The sequence below is a fragment of the Chiloscyllium plagiosum genome, unplaced genomic scaffold (genome assembly GCF_037043375.1).
Source record: "Chiloscyllium plagiosum isolate Xiang-an unplaced genomic scaffold, Cpla_swu_hap1 HiC_scaffold_11, whole genome shotgun sequence".
Lineage (NCBI taxonomy): Eukaryota > Metazoa > Chordata > Chondrichthyes > Orectolobiformes > Hemiscylliidae > Chiloscyllium > Chiloscyllium plagiosum.
The window spans coordinates 78,631,423-78,653,027 of record NW_028270149.1 but is presented as its reverse complement, the minus strand read 5'-3'; the positions used below and the strand labels follow the sequence as shown (position 1 = coordinate 78,653,027).

Sequence of the window (21,605 nt, the reverse complement as noted above, 5' to 3'; positions counted from 1 at the left end):
TATTATGAAGGGGTGATGCCTGAGAGCTCGACTCTCCTGCTCCTCCGATACTGCCTGATCTGCTGTGCTTTTCCAGTGCCACACTTTTTGACTCACAACATTTTGAACTGATCTGAGCATAAAGTCTATTACTGAAGGTTCTCTCTTACATTCTCTCCCTCCTCCACCACAGTGCCATGCTTGTGTCTTGTTTACTTTGCACTTAGTAAAAAGGACCAATTCTCTTTCCTCCACATCTTGATTTACAGCCTTTAAATTTTTTTCCCATTATTAACAACCTTTTTTCTTTTTCACTGGGCCTTGATCCCATCTGCTCTCTTGCTCATTCTTTGTCTCCCGCTAAAGTCTAATGAAAAGCTGTTTTCCAACACCTTTCAGTTCTAAAGAGTCATACCAGATTCAAAGTGTGAACTTTGTTTCTCTCTCCATGGATGTTGTCAGAGCTGCTGAGTTTTCCCAGCATTCTCTGTGTTTGTTTCTTGACATGCCCTGCACACCTTTGACAGCTTTACAGTTGCAAATGCTTTACTCACTTCTAGGTACAATCTTCTCTACTGTTAATAGACCTATCATCTCCCCTGTTCCCCTTTCCTCATGGTGCTTGGCCCCCAATGCCCCTCACCCAAAACTACCCTTCTCAGAAAAGGTACCTGTTCTGGTGTTGCAGCACTGTAAGCATCGGGCTACTTTAGCTCAAGAAAGGAATACCCTGACAGATTGAGTTTGTAAAGTTCAGGCACACATTCTCAGTTCCAGGCTATAGGGGATGCCAAAACCCCACTTCAGTGGAGGCAGCCAGTGAACTGAGTGGTTAACTACCTCTGGAAACCAGGCTTATGAGAACCGTTCCTGACTCACTTCGTCCACCATGCAAATAGGAAATACCTTTTTCAGGGCAGGACATATGATTTCAAGTCACTTCCACCATAGGGTTTCCATCATGTTAAAAATACAAGCCTTGAGGTTTGTTGGGACTTGTTGTGTCTAACATTGTTATAGCTGACATTTCCAACAGTTTAAGGGTACTTTGCTGACTGTAATACTCTTTGGGACGTCTATGTTGTTTCTCTGAGTCACCATTCAGTGAGACTCTGCCTGGCAGCTTTACTGGGAAAGTTGGATGTAGGTTCTCTGAAAAACTCAGTCTTTCTGGATCATTTCACGATAGGAATTGTAAAAACAGTGCGCATCAAGTGAAGAGTTTTTAGCCAGTGCTTTTAGTCAGAGATATGGTGTGGAAATGCTGTTTTCCAGGTGAACTATTTCAATGATTCTGACCTTGACAACAATGTTTTACCAACAGTGTCTGCCTATCCACTCCAAGAAAATGGAGAGAAACAGTCAAACAGTATACAAATATTGGTCCTCCCCTGTCACATATGGACCACAGCTCCCCTCCCATTATAACTCTTTGCAAATTGCATCCTGACACTATCTGACATCAAGGAAAGGAGTTATCCCTGTGTGGCAAACAGCATAGGTTTTGTGCATTTTACTTAATGCAGCTTTGGGATAGCTAGAGTTAAAATGAAAGCCATAATTCCTGACCAAATCTTAGAATCGAGGTTTGGGAGAAATTACCACTTGTTTGCTTTGTCAATTAGTCAAGATTTGGAGATGCCGGTGTTGGACTGGGGTGTACAAAGTTAAAAATCACACAACACCAGGTTATAGCCAATTAAAACTGTTGGACCATAACCCGGTGTTGTGTGATTTTTAACTCAATTAGTCAAGGTATCAACACTTTATCTGTCTTTCACTTCAGATCAATTTGGTCAAAATAGGAACAAAGTCTGAGCAAAAAAACAATCCTGCAGTGTAGTGGATTCCATTCTGTCTCCGATCTTCACTGGTTGACAGTTCTGTGCTGAAGGGTTTTTGACCTGAAACACATATTGAGGATTTTCCCCAAAATCTTCAGCTCTCTCTGAACTGCATTAGTTGGTGGGTCACATCAACCACATATATATTTGTAAATAGATTTATAAAAGATTATTTCATGCAAAAGTTCAGACAGTTATCAGGTTGTGTGAGAAATATGTTCTGGAAATCGTATTTTGAACCTTTGTGCATTGTTCTAATTGAATTGGTTGAAATCTTGTTCTCTAAGTGTCTTATTGATATTGTACATTACTGAGAAATAAACCTGAACTTTCCCTCATCCCACGAAAGAATTTTTGAAAAATCCAAACAGTTATAGCTGTATTCTGACATGGGTTGAACCAGTAACCTTTAGTGAGTGATAACGGAGTACATTAATCTAAAGGATATCTGATCCTGAGCCTGCCCCACGCAGTACAGTATTATTTATTTTCAGCATGTATCAACAGGAACAGACACTCAGTTTGATAGTTTTTTTTCCTCTGCCTTTTTTATGTGTGCTATTATGTTGTTGTCTGAGATTAAACGAAGAGAATATAAAGCTTTAGGTTCTGATTATTTGAAGTGGATGCATTTATTGATTAACATGTTAGGCCATTAACAAAGATTGCTTCCATTCAGAATTGATAAATGACTATTTTGGTTTAATTAAATCATGACAGGTATTTTCTCTGCTGCCTCCATTAGGATCCATGGAATTTGTTACTTTAGCAAGCTTACTGTTTGAAGACTATGACCCAATTCTTGGTGAAGGTAGTTGAATTCTGATTGGTTCAAACTCTACATGATTGATAACTTACAGCTTAGGAGGAGGAGAAAGTGAGGAAGAAGGGGTAGGAAGGGAGGGAAAGAAAGGGGATAAGATTAATCTGTATTAGTAGAAAGCATTGAAAACTCAAGTCCCCTCTTTGGCCAGATTCACTGTGCAATGTTAAGGACAAAATTGAGTCTCTCGTATCTTTCATCATTGCTCCATGTAGAAAGAGATTAACAAGTTATGGGAAAGGTTATTGCTGTTTAGAGTGTAGCTGGATAGTAGTTACGTGCTGACCTGTTAGCTCTGCAGGACGTTTTGCTTTTGTAAACATTGTTAGTAATAATGTGAAATTTTAGAGAGCCAGTGTGACAGAGTCACAGAGTCATACAGCATGGAAACAGACCCTTCATCCCAACTCGTCCATGCTGACCAAGTTTCCGAAGCTAAAGTAGTCCCATTTGCCTGCATTTGGCCCATTTCCCTCTAAACCCTTCCTATCCATGTACCTGTCCAAATGTCTTCTAAATGTTGCGACTGTATTTGGATCTACAACCACCATGGAATTGGTGCCTTTAACCACTGCTGGAACTCTGGAATAATCAGGGTCACATGGGCTGCTGTTTTATTTACCACACTAGCTACTGATGGTCTGTTCATTGCAAATTATAAATGCAAAAGTATCTCAAAGAACCATGTTGATGTGATGAAGAGAACTGCACTTTCATCATTAATTCCTTGCTTGACATAAGGGAAGTGAGTACAAACAACAACTAAGGGCGGAAGTTATTCATTTTGGTTTGGAACATGCTTGAAGACATGGTAGTCCTGTTATAGGCAGTTATTATTGAAAGGTACTTTCCAAACTATTTATTTTAGTTTTGTTCTCCAAATAATCCTAAACCATAAAATGAAGTCGCTTGACAGATTCACTCTGAACCTGTTGTTTCACCAATCTTGAAAAAAATCTCAGCACTTCTGCTCCCAATCATTCCGCAAAATAGGACGTCTAGAGCTTCACAAAGCAGCCTGGAAATGAAGTTCATTGAAAAACTCAAAAACAGGCTTAAACCATATGTTTGTCACATCTCACAGGAACACTTCAAAGCAGTGCACATAGTTAATTAGGTTGAAGTGAATTGTTGGAATGGAATGAATTGAAATGAATTATTGGAATGAGAAAGAAGGCTTGCATCTCTAATGCTCACTTCACAATCTCAGGACATCTGAAAATGACTTAAAGGTATTTTGGAAGTATCAAAATGTCAGAAATGCAGCAGTCAATATTCACACAGGAAGGTCTCAAAAACAGCAATAATAATCTGATAAAACTTGGCTTTTCAGTGATACTGGTTGTAGGGTGCATATTGAGTACGACAGTGTGGAGAACTCTTTTTGCCTCTTAAAAATAATGCCACAAGATACTTTGAGTTCACCTGAAGGCAGATACGACCTAGGTTCTGAGTGGTGATCCCTCAGAACAAACACCAATGCACAGCAAAACCCTACATATAGCAATGAAATGAATAGCCAGTTCATCCAATGATGCTGAGGGATGTATGTTGGCCAGGATGACAGGATATCACCCTATTCTGCTTTGACTGGTGATATGGGTTCTTTTCTATGCAAGGAACTGAAGAAAAACAACTTGTGCATAATGGGACTGAGTCATACACAACAGATGGTACTAAGACTTTGTCAGCTACCAGGAATGTCAGTGTAACTCACACAGGGATAACAGCAGTAATTGTCAATTTAGAAATTAGGAAAATCTTTTGATTGAAAACCTGCCTTTAGCTTCTGCAGTATATCCTGAAACAAATTGTTTTCGAAATCCAATTACTGTTGCTACGTAAGGAAATGCCAGAGCCAGTTTATTTGAGGCAGAGGCTCCCTTATTAGACTAAGTGAGCTCTTTGAATGGTGCCATGGGTTTGATTATGTCCACTTGACATGACAACTAAGGCCTTGGTTTAATCTTTCTTCAGGGGGAGGTAAAAAAGCTCTCCTTCAGTTCTGTGTTCAGTGCCAGCCTAAATTATATGTTGAAGATTCTGGACCGAGACTTGAAATCTCTCATTCAGAATTTACACTGTTCTCAACTGAGCCAAACTGACCCTTTCATACAATACCTCAGATTATATTCATACTGAATTCCTTTTGAATTCCCTATTTATTCCCCACATGTCAGTGCTTTTCCAGAAGTTTAAAAGCATGCTAACTGTGAACAGATTTTTTAGTAAACAGAGCCTCAGTATTCAAATAACTATAAAGCTCATTGATTCTTCTTCTGAGATAATCTTATAATTTAGTGGAGAAATTGTTATGCTTAAATAACATCATCTCTGGCATCCTGGAATGTCTTCATCTTCTTCTGTTTTCATTTCTGTTTAACTGTTATGGTGCAGATAGACACTGGGCGACTCTGTTGGACAAAGCAGTTGCCTCATTCAATCCATTTAATGTATCACATCAGAACTGAGACACAGCATTGAGAGAAGAGATGAGATAACCTGTAAATCTCATGGCTAAAATGTCTCCCACTGCTCAGTTCCAAGATGCCTATAATCAGCTGCATTTTGGGTGAGGGGTTTGCTGCAAAGTTGCAGTTTTCAGTCGAAGGTATACTGACAGCATTGCTGCACAATCCCATCCTTGCAGCAACCTTCACTGCTGGCACAGGATGCAAAACTAATATTCACTTGTTCCTTCTGCAATGCTGATCTTCTCAGGTGCCTCAGTTTGGTAAGTGTGGTGTCCATTGAGAAATGGAGGAGCTGACCACTGCTGGGATCAGCATTGCAATTGACTGAACCATTGAGTGAGGGTCCCCATTACAAGCAAGATGACCGAAGTTACCGTCATTTACTTTTGCGGCATTTCGTGCTCTGGGTGTTGGGGAGGAATGGAAAACTAGAACTGTGGCAATTTTGAGTCTTCATAATTATAAATGAGTCACAAATAATATGTTGTAAGCATGAAGGAATTCTCAGCTTCCTCATGGTTAGCGAAACCTGCCACATGATGATTCATATGATAAAGTACAGTCGAGCCACACTATCGATTTCTGATGCTAATCCATAAGATCGTAAGAAATAAGAGCATGACCTGGCCATTGGGCCCCTCAAACCTCCTAGACCATTCAAGGAGATTGTAACTGATCAGACATTCCTCACATGCGTGCCTCAGACAAGTGATGAGAAACCAGGCATCCAGCCACAGGAAATGGACAGATTGGCAAATAGATGGGAAGTCCTTGGTGAGTCCTCTCTGGTTCGCCACTTCTGGGCAGAGACCTACAACTTTTGCACATCAATTACACTTCAGTAGTTGAAGAGGCCAATAAAATTGGCGATATGTTATTCTTCTAGTCTTGATATGGAACTTTTTTTGGGGAGGCAGGTAAAGGAGGAAGTTGGATGTGGCCATGTGAAGGATAACAAACTAATGGATTCAAAATATTTAATTACCTCTGTCAGTATCAGTAAAACCACGGCTACTATGGTCACTAGACATTCCAACATTGGCATTTCAGTGGAAGTGCTATCCCAATATTTTAAACAGATTAATGCTTCCACTAAAATGGCCCGGTGTTGCTTAGGTGAGTTAAGCAATCATCGGAACAGGACCAAGCCATTTAGCCTTGGAGCTGTCATTCAGTAACACTCTGATTGATGTGCACCCCATCTGCATTGTCCTGCCTCTGCTTCCATATCCCTGGACACAGTAACTGAGGTAAGCCTGTCAAAATTAGTACAAAAATCTCTAATTGACACATGATCCACATCCTTTCATGGGCAGCATTACTAGGGGGAAGCAGGCTGGGAGGTTAAAATAAACCATATTTCCAGATAATCCTTTGTGTTGACATTGCTTCCTGACTTCATTCTTGAGTTGCTTAGCTCTCAACATGCCTTTCCTCTTGATGACTCCACCAGATGAATCAATGTGTCTGTGCTGCTGACTTCTTAACACTTTATGCATCTCAATCCTCAACCTTCTATGCTCTGGGGAGCACAAGCCATGTATCTGAAACCCCTCCTCATAATGCACCCTTATAAACCCTGGATACCATTCTGTGAACCTGTGTTGCATCCTCTGAAGGCTCCCCATGTTGAGAGGATGTTTATGCACTTTACTCTCTCAACTCAATTAAAACTAAGCGTTACAGCTGGTCAGAAAGGTCAAATGTGTATTCCACAAATCGGCATCTTGTTCCTCAAGTTTCAGATTTAGAAGAAGTTAGTGATGCTGCTTCTCACCTTTAGTGTACTCTTCAGCATCCTAATGTGGTGCAATTTTTCATTGACAACTGGATCATTACATCTCTTTATAAAAGACCTTCTGAATTCTTGTTTGGTGGAAGGGCGTTGCTCTCCGAGTGCAGACAGACTGGCCTGCTCCAGGGACCTGTACAGCTCCTGCAACCCGTCGGTAGATCTTCTGTCTTCTGCTGTACTTTCTGGAAGGGAATATTGCAGGCGTTTGAATCTTGTCACAGCCACTGACTAAACTGGACTTTAAACACACACTTCTACATCCAGCCTGTATTTTGTATGAACACTTGTGACTGACATAGGAGTAGATTTGTTATAGGGGTTTCTACAAAGTAAGGCTTTTTGGAAGTGGCAAGGAACCTAATTATTTTATAAGTTAGCCTAAAATGATTCTGCAGCAAGTGCGCTGGTATAAAACAAAATGCAGAGCTCCTTGAGACTGTATCCATGAATGATACTCCCTTAAGGGAAAAGAATTGAATCCAATCAATATTCACTCATTTATATACACATTTCAGTGCCTGTAGGAATAGGGTTTTGCTTTGTATTTTTAATGTAATTTTAATCCAATAATACTTCTTTTAATATTCCTTTCATCACTACCCTGTTACCTGCTGAATTTGTTTGTCTCTTCTTGTTCTTATATAGATACTTTAACTTGGTTACCTAATCTATATGGAAATTTTATGAATTTTTTGATGTTACATTACACAACAATTCAGCCTTGGGCTGTGGATATGTTTTTTTTTGAGTGGGATACCATTATTATTTTAGGCTGGATTTCATATAACTAGAATAACACCAAAATGGGAACCTAACATTTGCAGAGCAGTCCATGAAAAACTACAAAATATTATGTGAAAATGTATCATAAAATTATAAATAGATGGAATTAAAAATTAATACTTGACATATTATTGGGCCAATAACATAAAAGGTTTGTAAATGCTTGCTAAATCAATGCTTTACTGAAAAATATCTTTTGGAGATTAGACTCAATATTGAAAGGTTTACAAAAAGCAGAATAAATTTATATTTGCCAACAGATGTCATGTTTACAGAGAGGCATGGCTAACAACCATCTATTAAAACAAAAGTCACTCTTTTGAACTGCTAAGTGCTCCATACATAATGAAATCTGTGCATGCAACTACACTTAAATAAATAATCAGGTTTTCTCCGGGCAAAGACTGCATGGGAGATTTGTTAACTGGAATCAGATCAGTTCTTACTTATTATCACAGCTACATGTCAATCAGTCTCAAATCAAGCAATTAAATGCTAAAATGCAATTCTTCCAACGGAAACTGTGGTGCACTTACAATCTTTAAATGAAAAAGGCATCCAATCTATAAATCTATTATGGGTATTCTAGTTGAATCTTAGATGAATCTATTCCCTGCATTTTAAACTGCATGTTTTGACTTACAAACCATTTGGCACATTTTACATTATCTACAATAGTAGTAGTTGCAGAGACATGTGCAACATTCCAATTCAAATATATGTGTTACAAGAAAACAAATCAGATATGGTGAATTAGCCGTACCTTTTAAGATTACTATATAAATAAAACAGGAAACAAAACCCATTTAACATTTAATTTAACCATGAATCGCTCACTGCTCCCTCTTACCTCACAAATTCTCCATTCTTGTGCTGTTTCCACTGTTTTCAGACATAAACAATGTAATCTTACAAGATTACATTATTTACGTCATGTGACTGTGGCCTTGCTGATTGGCCTGAAACAGGGAACAGGGGATTTTTAAAGTAGGAGGGGCAACACTCACTCTTTTACTGACCAACAGTTGCAGGTTATTAATGACTGATAAAATAAACTGCCGTATTCGTAAATCATCATTATTTACATGCACTGTTTCACTTTCTTTAAACAAAATAAATTTGCTGATATCTGCCCGAAGGAATTACTGTTCTGGTGCTAGTCAAGCAAATGAAAGCCTCATTCACTGACACAGAAATACTGTTGATTAGAAATTAAACTCTAGGCTGCTCCCGTGGTTTAAAAATTTAGAATGATTGCTTCATTTGAGATCCCAAGTTAAAGAAATTGACCAGATTGAGCTGGGGGAGGTTGGTAGGTGGACGTCGAGAGTGTGGTGCTGGAAAAGTACAGCAGGTCAGGCAGCATCCGAGGAGCAGGAGAATTGACATTTTGGGCAGAAGATCTTCATCAGGAATATGCCCAAAACGTCAATTCTCCTGCTCCTCGGACATTGCCTGACCTGCTGTGCTTTTCCAGAGCCACACTCTCGACTCTGATCTCCAGCATCTGCAGTTCTCACTTTCAACTAGGGGAAGGAGGATGGTGTCGAAGAGAAAGAATGATGAACTTTAGATGTAATATGGTGACAATGATATGAATGGAAAGGCATGATTTACTGGCAGAATGCGCATAATGATCAGTGCTGTTGTCTCACAGAAACAAAAGGAGGTAACTCGCACAAACTTGAATGGCCCTCTCTTGGTGGGAATGTGGATTGAATATAAAGCACACAGCATCTGATTCTCACTCCTCCTATTTTATCTGAACCACTGGAAGATCAACTGGATGAACCAATCTCCACATCCAATTAAATTACCGTCTTGGCGAGGATCCATCTCAAAAAAACTGGCCTCAGTGCATCATTGAGCCTTGCTTTTCACAAGGGATTAGTTTTTGCAGATTGCCCCCCATGATTCAATTGAAACAATGAAAGAGCATTCTGGTGCATCTGACTGAATTCTGTACTTGGGAGCTGTTCTATTTTTGCTTCTCACTGTCTGGGCTTCTATGGTCAGAACTGATTGAGGTGGAACCCTTCGCCAGTACAATTCAACGACTGCATTTAACTCTCTGTCGGAAAGTTGAGACTTAAGTGACCATAATTATCCTCTTGCCGAGCCATAGTTCTTTCTATTGCCAATGGGAGACAATGCTGTAGTGAGGTCACAGTGCAACATATAGGGGGCGTCACTTTTACCTATTCTGCCAGGTGACTTACACAGTTGGATTATCTATCTGATTTTTCACTGATTTTGTTGCTTGGTTGTCCGAAGAGTGTAAATGGAGTTTTTAAACATGGAAACTGAAAATGCTGGAGATATTCAGCAAGTTATGGCAGAGAAAGAACAGAGTTATCAATGACACTTCATCAGAACGGGGAAAAAGTTAGAGCTGGTGCAGGTATTGAGCAAGAGGTCAGTGGGATAAGGACAGAAGGAGGGTCAATGATAGGGCAGAAGACAGGGGGCATTGCATAGATGAAAAAGTCACCCTCTAGGATCAAAGGAGTTAAAGAGACGGGGCAAGAAAAGCAACCAAGGATGTACTTAGGGCAGATGTCCCACTGACTGAGAGATAAAAAAAGAGGAAAATGGAAAGACACAAAGAAAGTGAATCAAACTGGAAAGGCAGAAATTATGATTTGAAATTTTTGTGCTCACTGTTGAGGCCGGAGGCTGTGAAGTATTCTAATCAAAAGACAACTTTGGAAGAATGCCGTAGGTCAAGGACAGCGATGTCAAAGTCAGAGTAAAGTGAAAAATTAAAATAACAAGCCTCCAGATGCTCAGGGTCATGTTCACAGACTGAACGGAGGTGTCTTGCAGGAGGGTTAACCAATTTGTGTTTTGTCTCCACTCTTTCGAGGAGAGCACACTGTGAACAGTGAATACAGTGAACTAAATTGGAGAGAATTGAAGGTAGCAACTCTGACAGTGCGGAGCTGAGAAGGAAAAAGGCAGCTGTTCTGACCCCTGTGTTTGATTGGAAAGATGCTGTGGGAAGGGGATGAGTGGGGTAAATTAAAGAGCGGATCAGGATAACAAGGAGCGAATAACCCCTTCAGAATACCGACCACTGAGAGGACGATGCATTTTGTGGGGTGGTGGCATCTCCCTGGAGGCGATTGAAATGGCAGAACACAATCTACTGAGAACAGGCACTGGTGAGGGCCAAGAGAACCCTTTCATTGTGCTCAAAGCAATGACAGTAGAAGTGTGGGAAGTGGGGTGGTTAGGGTCCAGGGCCCTTTCAACCACATTGGTTGGGGTGGAGTCCTTGAGTGCAAAAACACAGAAAACACTTCAGGAATACTAGTGTGAAAACTGGATCATTAGAATAAATGGGGTGGAGGTGCTGGGGTTGGACTGGGATGAACAAAGTTAAAAATCACACAAGACCAGGTTATAGTCCAACAGGTTTATTTGGAAGCATTAACTTTCAGAGTGCCGCACCTTTATCACGTAACTAGTGGGGCAGGATCATAAGACACAGAATGCATAGCAAAAGATCACGATATCATGCATTTAAAATGATATATTAAACAAACCTAGATTGCTTTTTAAGTCTTTCATCTTTTAGAATGGGTTGCAGGTTTCGGTTCGTCAATGTGTAAATCCCAGAACTTCTTTTAAGTCACATTCTCGCAATAACTTAAGGCTTTATAAGAAAAGGTGACATCTCAGCTGAGACAATGTATCAAAGGTGTGAGGTTAGAGACTGTCTGTGTCCCAAACTTTAGTCAGACTGGCTCCATTTGAAAAGTAGGAATTTATGAAATGTTATATGGATTAACTGCCTGTAAATTGTGTGCTTTTTAAGGAAAAATAGAATCTGCAAATGCAAATTCCCCCATAGACGTGTGTGTGTGGGCGTGCGCGTGATAGCGTGATGGAAGAGAGAGAGAGAGAGAGTGCATGTAAGTGTGTGCATGAGAGAGTGTGCGTTTATATGTGCGCATGCTTGGTAGAGTGCATCATGAGTTTGACAGAGTCAAAGCCTGTGAAAGGGTGTGCATGGGTGTGAGTGCGGGGGTTGTATGTGTGTGTGTCTGAGCGAGAGCGTGTGTATGAGAGAGTGGGTGTGTGAGTATGTAAGAGTATGTGTGCTTGTGTGTGTGTGTGAGAGAGAGTGTATAGTGTGACATGAACCCAAAGTCCCGGTTGAGGCCATCCCCATGGGTACTGAGCTTGGCTATCAGCCTCTGTTTGGCCACTCTGCATTGTTGCATATCCCGAAGTCCACCTTGGAGGATGGTCACCCGAAGGTCTGAGGCCAAACGTCCCTGACCACTGAAGTGTTCCCCAACTGGGAGGGAACATCCCTGTCTGGCAATTGTTGCACATTGTCCATTCATCCATTGTCATAGCATCCGTTTGGTCTCACCAACATACCATGCCTCAGGGCAATTTTGCCTGCAGTGTGGAAGATAGATAACGTTAGCTGAGTCACATGAGTACCTGCTGTGTACATAGTGGGTGGTGTCCCCATGTGTAACAGTGGTATCCATGTTGGCACATCTTGTTGTGGTTGCCATGACGGGGTTGTACGGTGTTGTGGATGATGTTGTCCTGAAGGCTGGGCAGTTTGCTGCGGACAATGGTCTGTTTAAGATTTAGTGGTTGTTTAAAGGCAAGAAGTGGAAGCGTAGTGAAGTCTTGGTGAGGTGTTCATCCTCATCGATAACATGTTGCAGGCTGCAAAGAACATGGCGTAGTTTCTCCGCTTCAGGACAATATCATCCACAACACCATACAACCCTGTCAAGGCAACCACTGCAAGACGTGTCAGAGTGTCGACATGGGTACCACCATTACATGTGAGGACACCATTTATCATGTACACAGCAGGTAGTCAAGTGACTCGCCCAACATTGTCTATCTCATACGCTGCAGGCAAGGATGCCCCGAGACATGGTACATTGGTGAGACGAAGCAGATGCTACGACAATGGACGAATGGACACTTTGCAACAACTGCCAGACAGGCATGCTCCCTCCCAGTCGGGGAACATTTCAGCGGTCAGGGACATTTGGATCTTCGGGTGACCATCCTCCAAGGTGGACTTCGGGATATGCAACAATGCAGAGTGGTCGAGCAGAGGCTGATAGCCAAGCTCAGTTCCCAAGGCAAAAGCCTCAACCAGGACCTTGGGGTTCATGTCAGACTACAGCTGACCCCACTACACAATACACACACACACTCTCTCATCCACATACTCTCTCTCAGACACACATGCATACACCCCTCACACTCACTCCCATGCACACATCCTCTCACAGGCTTATACTCCACCACAGCCATGCATACACGTAAACACACTCTCTCTCATGCACACTTACACTCACACACACACTCTCTTTCTCTCACATGCACACACACAGAACACATATATAAGTCTATGGGGTGAATTTGCATTTGCAGAATTGTATTTGCAGACACATTCTATTTTTGGTCAAAAACTATACAATCTGCATGCAGTCAGTGCAGGCAGTCAATCCATATAACATTTTATAAATTCCTACTTTGGAAATTGTCTGACTCAAGATTGGGATACAATAGGCTTTAACCTCACACCTTTAATGCATTGCCTGAGCCGAGCTGTCACTTTTTTTTAATAAAACCTTAAGTTATCTTGAGAATGACTTGAAAGAAGTTCTGGGATTTACATATTAATGAACCGAAGCCTGCAACCCATTCTAAAAGATGAAAGACTTAACAGTAATCTAGATTAGTACAATATATTGTTTCAGTTGCGTGACACTGTGATCTTTTGCTATAAGTTCTGTGTCTTATGATCCTGCCCCTGATGAAGGAGCAGTGCTCTGAAAGCTGGTGTTTCTAAATAAACCTGTTGAACTATAACCTGATGTTGTGTGGTTTTTTAACCTAGAATAAATGGATCAGAGATAAAATTTCCAAGGTTTATTTAAAATGTGAAATGGAATATTGTATGGATCTGTAGTAGATAGTGACTGCATTGAATTAAATGTAAAGGCTGAACCATGTGTATAAATAAATGTGTACCATCAATTTGTTCCAGACCTAAATCCCATTCAGGCCCAATGGGTCCCTTCCTGTCTTGACCAAAGGCTCTTCATTATTTTCCTTTCCTGGAACAAAGTGAGAGGCAGTACACTAATGATCATCATAGAATCCCTGCAGTGCCGAAAGAGACCACTTGGCCCAAGGAGTACACACTGACCCTCTGAAGAGCATCCCACCTAATCTCTGTAACCCTGCCTTTCCCACGGCTTAACCCACCTAGCCTGCTCATCCCTGGCCACTACGGGCAATTTAGCATGGCCAACCCAATTAACCTGCACATCGTTGGACTGTAGACACAGGGAGAATGTGCAAATTCCATGCAGACAGTTGCCCGAAGGTGGAATCAAACCCAGATCCTTGGAGCTGTGAGGAAGCAGTGCTAACCACTGAGCCACCCTGCCACCCCCTCAAATTCCACAATCTGTGTGGCAGGATTCAAATCTAGGCCCCCAGAGCATTAACAAGGTGTCTTGATTAATAGGCCAGCGAGAATACCACTGGGTCATCACCTCCTTTATAAATGCTCATTCTCTGTGTGGGAAACAAACCTGAGATGTGGTAGTGAAAACACAGCATCCTAACCACCTGACCACCAGGGAAGATAAATGTGTGCTTGAAACAGATATGCCAGTTTTCATGAACTTACTGCTGGATACATGATTTCTTAGTCAAATTCAGCCTTATTTTTGACCTGACCAGAAGTCTTTGTTGTTGATATTTGATCGGCTAATTCGAAATAGCTTGCTGACTTTCAGTCTGCTGATCAGTATCTTGGTCACAGGCAGAGGGAGCACTCCTACAAAGACTCCAGAATTTTACATAGATACCTTCTACAAAACATCACTCATCACTTTTAAAGGGGTAAGATAAGCTGGCTGGCAGAAAACAGAGGGTATAAATAAAGGAATCTATGTCTGTTGGCAGGATGTGAAGACTGGTCCTTCAGAGGTCTGTGCTGGGGCCTCAATCTTTTACAATTTCAATCAATGACTCAGATGAGGGGAGCAAAGACATGTTGGCTTAATTTGCAGATGAAACAAAGATAGGTAGGAAAGTACATTATGGAGAGCACATAAAAGGATTTGCAAGTGGATATGGAGTGGGCAAAAATCTGGCAGATGGAATACAACTTGGGAAAATATAAGGATGTTCACTTTGACAGGAAGAATAAAAAAAAAAGCAAGTTTTAAATAAATGGGGAATGACTGCAAAATTCCAAGCTCCCGAGAGATCTTGATGTTCTAGTGCACGAGTCACAAAACATCAGTATGCAGGTACAACACATAATCAGAAAGGCGAAAGGGCTGCTCTCCTTTAGTATGTGAGGAATTGAATATTACAGTCAGGGTGTTTCACTTATGGATGCTTTGGAGAGGGTGCAGAGGAGGTTCACCAGGATATTGCCTGGTATGGAGGGTGCTAACTATGAAGAAAGGTTGAGTAGATTAGGATTATTTTCATTAGATAGGCTGAGGTTGAGGAGGCCTTGATTGAGGTCTACAAAATCATGAGAGGTATCAATAGGGCGGATAGCAAGAAGCTTTTTCCCAGAGTGGGTGACTCAATTACTAAGGGTCACGAGTTCAAGGTGAGAGGGAAAAAGTTTAAGGGAGATATGTGTGGAAAATTCTTTACACAGAGGGCGGTGGGTACCTGGAACGCATTGCCAGCGGAGGTAGTAGAGGCAGGCGCGATAGCATTATTTAAGATATATCTAGACAAATACATGAATGGGCAGGGAGCAGATCCTTAGAAAACAGGTGACAGGTTTAGATAGAGGATCTGGATCAGCGCAGGCTTGGAGGGCTGAAAGGCCTGTTCCTGTGCTGTAATGTTCTTTGTTCTTTGTATACTGGGTATTATTAAGACTACATCTCAAATACTGTGTACAGTTTTGGCATCCCTATTTAAGAAAGGATGTATTTGCATTGGAGGCAATTCTGAGGAAGTTTACTACATTGATACATGCAATAAGTGTATTATGAGGATTGGCTGCATAGGCTGGGTTTGTCTCCATTGGAGTTTAGAAGACTGTGAGGTGACTTGATTAAAGTGTGTAAGAACTGGATGCTTAATTGTGGGCCAGTCCAGAACTATGAGGAACTATTTTAAAATTACGGTTCACTCTTTAAGGACAGAGACGAGGAGAATTTTATTCTGTCAGAGTATTATAGGACTTTGAAACTCTCTGCCTCTTAAGGCAGTGAAAATAGGGCTCATTGAGTATTTTTAAGACAGCTGTAGCTAGATTCTTGTTTGGTAGGGAAGTCAAAGGTCGTCAAGGATAAATGGGAATTCCAAAAAAAAACCAATCAACCACATCCATACTGAATGTCAGATTAGACTCAAAGGGCGAAATGGTCCATTTCTGCTCTTATTTTTGATGTTTGCATCCCAAGGGAACAATGGCTAAACACTATGAGTTTGATGGCCACTGGCTAGCTAAGATAGACATATGATAAATACTGGCAGGTAAAGATACTCTGTCCCATTTAGCCTGTCTCGCATAAGTGCACATATATTCCCCATTGTAAAATAGAGGAGGTTGTGTAGTTCAGTAGGCAGTGCCCTGTTTCAGCGCCAGGATTTCTGGGTTCAAGACCTGCGGGACGTTTTAGTCACAGAAGGAACATTTGAAGTGTACTCCTTCTAATACTCCCTCACTGTTCCCCAAATGAGAAAGCGAAGTCCCTGTAGAGATACAAAACAAACCTGTAAAACATAAACTTTTCAATGATTGGTCTTATTGTTCACTTATAATATCTTGAAACAATTACATATAACAAATGACCAATTCTGATGAGAGGTATCAAGTGAGCAGTACGACTGTGCTCTTTGTTAGTGCCATGAGTTGACAATTTGCCTTTCACCATGATTCCTCATACAGGGTCACATCCCAAAGTGGTTTTTGCTCCCTTGATCTGGGCCTAATGGAAATGAATTAACTTTTAGCCTAATTTTCAAATTCCTGCATGACCTTTCCACTCCAATGACAATGCCTCTTGCTCTTTTTCCCTTCTTCAAAAGGATGGTGCCTCACATTGCCCTTGTTGTTCAGTCTCACGCCCCTCTCTGTGTTTAAAAATAAAACAGAAGCATTTTTCTACCTTTCCTTCCCAAATCTCAACTTTATTTTTAAACTTGCCTGATTGCTCAGTATCTATTCTTTAATATTCTTAAAGTGAAGCACTTTGAGGTGTGTCCCTGCATGAGGAATAATGGTGAAACTCAAATGGCAATTCTTGGCACTAGCAGAGCAGGACAGTTGTACTGCTCGCTTGGTATCTCTCATCAGACTTGGTTATTTGTTAGATGAACTTGTTTCAAGATATTGTAAGTGAACAATAAGACCAATCATTGAAAAAAAATTATGTTTTACAGATTTGTTTTGTATCTTCACAGGGACTTTGCCTTCTCCTTCAGAAGGACCACAACTAAAATATTCCTTTCGAGACCAACAAGTAGGTCCTGATACCAGAGATTCTGGCTCTGAAACACTGCATTACCTATTGATCCACACAACTTCCTCTATTTTACAATGGCAAGTATACGTGCACTTACGCGAGACCGCTTGAATGAGACAGAGTATCTTTACCTGCCAGTTATTTATCGTATGTCTGTCTTAATTTGTCATTCACTATCATAACTTGAAGGTGCTAAGAGTTACTCCACAATAGATAAACATACTTTTAATCTGTGAATGTGTTAAACTTGGACAAGTAAGTTACGTTTTTGTCCTATAAGAAGGCACCTGTTTCAGCTGTAGTGGAAGGACAGATTGTCTTTTATTACACATTTAGGAATTATTTAAAGGTTTATTATAAAGTAAGAAAAAGCAGTAATATAGTTTCTGTGTAGAGCTTCAGGTAGAGCTTTAATAAGACTCATGCCATTTAAAAACTAATTGACAAACTATACCCACTTATGTTTGTAAATAAAAAGTAACTCATAATTTTTATACAAAATGTCTTGATTTTTATGAGTTTGTCTATTACCTTATGAGGTACTGAGAGAAAATGGCTTGTCTGTATAAACCAGACACTCAGTATTGAAGACAAAATGGGCTTCACAATGTGAAGGGAATTTAACAGTTCCTCCTGATTTGGTGATTGCCTTTTTTTTAGTTTTTCTTAACGTGGCTCAGTGGTGATCCCCTTCTGAGGCACAAGATTCTTGGGTACAAGGAGCTGAGTTTGACTTTCATATTGTAATCTAGTTGACACTTCACTCCTATACAGAGGAGGGCGCCCCAGTTCTGTCATTTGGGTAAGACATGAATTCAAGGCCGTATGCCTGATCAGATTGCTATTGGAACGAGATCAAAGAGCAAGATTATTCAGTGTTTTGTCCATCATTTCTCTCTCAACCAAAGGCACCAAAACTGCTTAACTGATCACTCTTCCCATCTGTTGTTTCTGGGACCTGACAATGTGTCTGTGCAACAACAAGGACATCACTGCAAAAGCAAGTCATTGCCTGCCCTGTCTTATGGGAGCATCTTGAGAATGTGCAAGGTGATATAAGAAGAGCAAGTTTCTTCTTCAATGAAATGAATTCCAGTCATATACAATATTCTCTCATCACTTAATCACTCTATCCAGACATAATAGGCTCTATTAAAAATATTGGCACACCAACCTTGTTTATTTCCACCATTTTGCTTGATACATTGGATCTCATCATCTTCGGACCTCTCCTCAGCGAGTCCAGGAGGGAGCGTGTGTCCTTTCATTCTTGCTTCCCTATTCCTCGGGAGACTCTGACTGCGTTGTTTACATCCTCTACTGTGAGACCCAGGTCCCCGCTCACACTCCACCAATGGAAAAGGCCCATCACGGTCATGGTTGTGGCGTCTCTGCACAGGTAACGTTGCCTGCCGTCTCCTCTCGGGTGACATTAGTCCTGTTCTGCCGGCGAGATAATCCGTTTCCAGCGGGACAGTCTGCAGGAAGTGCAACCCTGAGCTGGTTAGCGGGGTTTCAATCAGATCCTGCCATGACCGCCTCTCTCTGTAGGAAGATCTACAGCCAGACGAATGGGTACTTCCTGATGCATCGTGCCGTGAGTCCTCAGCAGATGAATGTGAATATGTTGACTCACTTGAGAAATGTCGTCCGTGCTTAGGTTCTGGGTAGGGACTCGAAGAGTTAACCTATAGAAAAAAGTCAGAGGCAACACCTCTGTAGTTACTGACAATTATCAGCAATGGCCTTATGTATTTTTATAATGATAAGATTGAAAACTGATATTTGCAATTTTAATAAATAGACAACTAACATTTGTAACTCTGCAACATCGTCCAGCCCTGCCTCCCTCAGATTTCTGCTCTCTTCCACCTCTGTGAGATTCTTCATATCTCATTAACAACTCTTGGGGCCCTCAGCATTGAAATTCCATTTTGAAGCCTCTCCAACTTTCTAACTATCTCTCCTCTGTGATAATGTAAGCATCAGAACTTTAATAACTGTTCACAAATTGAAAGAAGCAGCAATACCTCTGTCTGGAATAGCTGTGAGGGGACAAGGACAAATTTATACAGGAATTGAAAGCAATTAGTCATGTCCGGGAGAAGAAGCAGTTTAAGTTAGATGAAAAAAGCTTTCTTTAAAAATTATTTATCGTTCTTTCATAGAATGAGGGTGTCATTGGCCAGGCCAGCATTTATTGCCCATCCCTAATTGCCCAGAGAGCAGTGGAGAGTCAACCACATTGCTGTGGGTCTGGAGTCATATGTAGGCCAGACCAGGTAAAGGTGGAAGTTTCCTTCTCTAAAGGACATTAGTGCACCAGATGGGGTTTTCTGATAATTGACAATAGATTCATTGTCATCATTAAACTCCTAATTCTGGATTTTTATTGAATTCAGATTCTATCATCTGCCATGGCGAGGATTCAAACCCAGGTCCCCAGAACATTACCTGGGTCTCTGGATTAATAGTCTCTGGAATAATACTCCAGTGATAATACCACTGGGCTATCATCTCCCCTAACTCCCTCCCTTAACAACTGCTTGATAACTGGCTGCCTTATGCAACAGGGACAAATGATTGCCCTGCAGAAAGATTTAGGAATTGATTGCAGGACCGTTGTGTCTTCAAATAAACAGTCAATGCCAAATGTAACAAGGAACAGGAACCTCTGAGCCCAAGACAAGTTGTAGACTTGCATTATTTTGGATGAAAGAATCTAAAGGGTTCAATAACGTCACACCACAAACTTGAAGGATGGAAGATTGTATAAAAATTCAATTCCAGGATTCCTTGAGGGGACAGAACTCCGGAAAAGAACACTACACAAGAACAGAACCCTGGACATGTTGAGAGACGACACTGTTGGCCCGAATTGTAGCTAAATTCCACCAATAATCGGGTAACAGCCAAGTTGAGTTGTGAGACTTAACCTACTATCTTGAGGGGTTCTATTTTGGTTGCTATATACAATAAAGTTTAAATAGTTACTTGATTGTGAGAATTCTTAATATTGAGCCAAATTAAAGATAGCTTGTGGTAATTTACTCACAACACCTCCTTTAAGAATTTTGCTAAAATCTATCTCTTTTTGGCCAGTGCTTTGGTCATCTGTTCTAACATGTGACTCAATTACACATATTGTTTGCTGAACTACACTTAAAAGTTCCTTAAGATGGCTTACCATGTTATTTGAGGCACTACGTACATAAATTGCAATTTTTGCGTAGGAATCAAAGCAAAACATAGCACAGACGGAGGCCATTTGGCCCATATCACCTGTGTTGATTCTTTGAAAGAGCTATCTAATTGGTCAAACTCCCTTACTCCTCTCACAGTGCCCTGTACATTCCCATTTCAAGTACTTATCCAAATTCCACTTAAAGGTTATAGTTGAATGTATTACTATTATCCTTTTAGGCAGTCCATCCCAGATCATAGTTGGCTTTGATTAGATTAGGTTCACTACAGTGTGGAAACAGGCCCTTCGGCCCAACAAGACCCTCCGAACAGCAACCGGACCCAGACCCATTCCCCTACATTCACCCCTGCACCTAACACTATGGGCAATTTAGCATGGCCAATTCACCTAACTTGCATATCTTTGGACTGTGGGAGGAAACCGGAGCACCCGGAGGAAACCCACAGACAGTTGCCCGAGGTGGGAATTGAACCCGGATCCCTGTGAGGCAGCAGTGCTAACCACTGAGCCACCGTGCCGCTTTGTAAAATCAATTTTTTTTCATTTCTTTTTGCCAACTATGTTAGAGAAAGCCCTCTGTCTGCTATCTGAGGGGAAGCTTCCATTCATTTAAAAATAGGTGGTTAATGCTGTATTTCTCAAGTGACTCGAACATGGTTCAGGCAGTGGAACACTCATCTCTAAGTGCATTCAACACCCACTCCAAGACTTCAGCCCCGAATCTAGCCTAACAACCCAGTAACGTGCTGATGAACATCGCTGGAGCTATTTGTCTACAAAAACTACCAACATAACTAGCAAGGCTGCATTAAGATACTTACTGATGGTGCCCGGGGGTATGTGTCACACACTGCTGAATGGCCCTCTGCTTTTACTGTTAAAGCATCATTAGCATCCTCTTGGTCACTTTCACTCCAGTAGTCTGAAGAAAAACAAAAAGACCTCATTGTAAAACACTGCTGACTTAAAATCTTTTCGAACAGCCCTATTGGAGCTGATAATGAGAGCCCTAGAGGCATGCAGCACAGAAACAGGCCCTTCAGCCTAACTCATCCATGCTATCAAGGATTCCTGAACAAAAATAGTCCCATTTGCCCAGATTTGGCCCATATCCCTCTAATTCTTTCCTATCCATATATGGTCCAAATGTCTTTTAAATGTTGCAAATATACCCACCTCTACCACTTCTCTAG

The 21,605-nt window shown here is 41.1% G+C and overlaps 1 protein-coding gene across 3 annotated transcripts in view; it reads right to left on the bottom strand.

Annotated features, from left to right (window-relative positions):
* Nucleotides 1-21,605, bottom strand: part of LOC122557100 (connector enhancer of kinase suppressor of ras 2) — a 585,950-nt gene that overhangs the window by 2,161 nt on the left and 562,184 nt on the right. For 2 of the 3 annotated variants that reach the window (XM_043704404.2, XM_087992202.1), the window contains 3 exons: nt 21,234-21,334; nt 18,382-18,895; nt 6,898-7,097 (listed from right to left, as the gene is read on the bottom strand). In XM_043704404.2, coding sequence (XP_043560339.1) covers nt 6,898-7,097; nt 18,382-18,895; nt 21,234-21,334 — 815 coding nt within the window. The remainder of the gene's footprint in view (nt 1-6,897; nt 7,098-18,381; nt 18,896-21,233; nt 21,335-21,605) is intronic. The other variant, XM_043704405.2, reaches the window with a different exon arrangement.